General features: G+C 55.3%; 2 protein-coding genes across 2 annotated transcripts in view; one reads left to right on the forward strand and one right to left on the reverse strand.

The window, feature by feature from the left end:
* The window catches only part of LOC113211776 (venom serine carboxypeptidase-like), a 4198-nt gene extending 4040 nt beyond the window's left edge, over positions 1-158 (forward strand). The window contains exon 6 of the mRNA XM_052271164.1: positions 155-158. Coding sequence (XP_052127124.1) covers positions 155-158 — 4 coding nt within the window. The remainder of the gene's footprint in view (positions 1-154) is intronic.
* Positions 159-164: 6 nt separating this feature from the next.
* Positions 165-849, reverse strand: LOC113215866 (farnesol dehydrogenase-like). The gene has a single exon (XM_052271165.1). It carries the CDS (start codon positions 537-539, stop codon positions 165-167), a length of 375 nt encoding a protein of 124 aa, XP_052127125.1. The 5' UTR covers positions 540-849.
* Positions 850-1399: the final 550 nt, after the last annotated feature.

Raw genomic sequence — 1399 nt, forward strand, 5'->3', positions numbered from 1 at the left:
CCCCCCCCCACTCGCCTGTTAATGTTGATGACGTGTCCGTCCTTGATGTCGTGCTTCTTCATGCTGTCGATGCCCAGCGAGCAGCTTATCAGCAGGGCCGTGACGTTGATGAAGATTAGCCTCTCAGCTTCTGCAGGGTCCTGGTCTGGACCAGATAGTCGAGATCAGACCCTCAGCCCCGGGATTGCGAGCTTAAGGTCAAAATGGCCCCCGTCAAGGGTTGAGGTTGAGTACTCACCCTGGATAGCCACCTGCGTCGCTACGGCAGCGTTGTTGACCAGGACGGAGATGCCGCCCAGGTTGTCGTCCACCCACGTGAAGACGCGGCGCAGCTCGTCCGCGCAGGAGAGGTCGGCCTGGAGCGGCTCCAGGCGGCCGCGGAGCCCGGCCAGCGCGGCGGCCAGCGCCTGCATCCGCTCCAGGCGCCGCGCCACGCCCACCACCACCATGCCGGCGCGCACCAGGTCCTCGGCGAGCTGCGCGCCGATGCCGCTGCTGGCGCCCGTCACCACGGCCACGCGGCCCGCGAAGCGCTCCATGCTGAGGGACTTGTGGCGGCCAAGGGGCACCTCTGCTCTGCCGCCGACAGGCCCAGACCCAGGGCGCCGTAACTTAACGTAACGCTGTTACGTTACAAATTTGTTCAGTACCAAAATATTTCGTTCTCTTCACCGTTTCTGTACAGTAACTTGTAACGTAACGAACCTCGTGATCAATATTGTTACGTTTTTGTACCTCTTGCAATCGGTTATCACGAATGTGGTACGAAAGATGTAACGTTATGTAGTGTCAATCCTAACCGTTACGTTAAAATGTAACGTTACAAAGGAAACATAAGATTTGCTACGGGTAGCAACGTTACAGTGTTATCACGAATAATAACAATTAGTAACGTTACTCTAAGCCGTACCTCTGCGTTAAACTGACACCGCCCACTTCCGAAGTTATACTGTACCGCCACGCACAAGAGCATAGTGGGTTGCCTATTCGCACAGTCGTAAGGGGCCACGGCTGGAGACGATAGGCAAACTCGTACATACGCACGCGCACGCTTTCGTTTCCAGTGAAGGCATACGAAGCAAATTGACGCGCCTGCTAGTGCTATAAAGAGACAAGAGGAAACGAGGGGGGGAGGGGGAAACCTGATTTTGACTACTTGCATGTAAAACGTAATCTGTTTCGCCTATCCGTAAGACTCGGTAAGACTTATTAATAAATGCTTCATTTCCAAATCTCCCACCAACTCCTCCCCCCTGCATCCGATGGCGATCACGTGGCTGTGCCGGCGCCGGGCAGGTGCAGATCCAGGCAGAGTCTGAGGGGATAGCGAACCACCGTTTTCCACTTACAAGCGGAAGAGTAGAGCATTTTGGGGGAATTACTCGAAGCTTCGAAGTTC

Source organism: Frankliniella occidentalis, unplaced genomic scaffold (genome assembly GCF_000697945.3).
Source record: "Frankliniella occidentalis isolate FOCC.00 unplaced genomic scaffold, Focc_3.1 Scaffold151, whole genome shotgun sequence".
In the NCBI taxonomy this organism is placed as follows: Eukaryota; Metazoa; Arthropoda; class Insecta; order Thysanoptera; family Thripidae; genus Frankliniella; species Frankliniella occidentalis.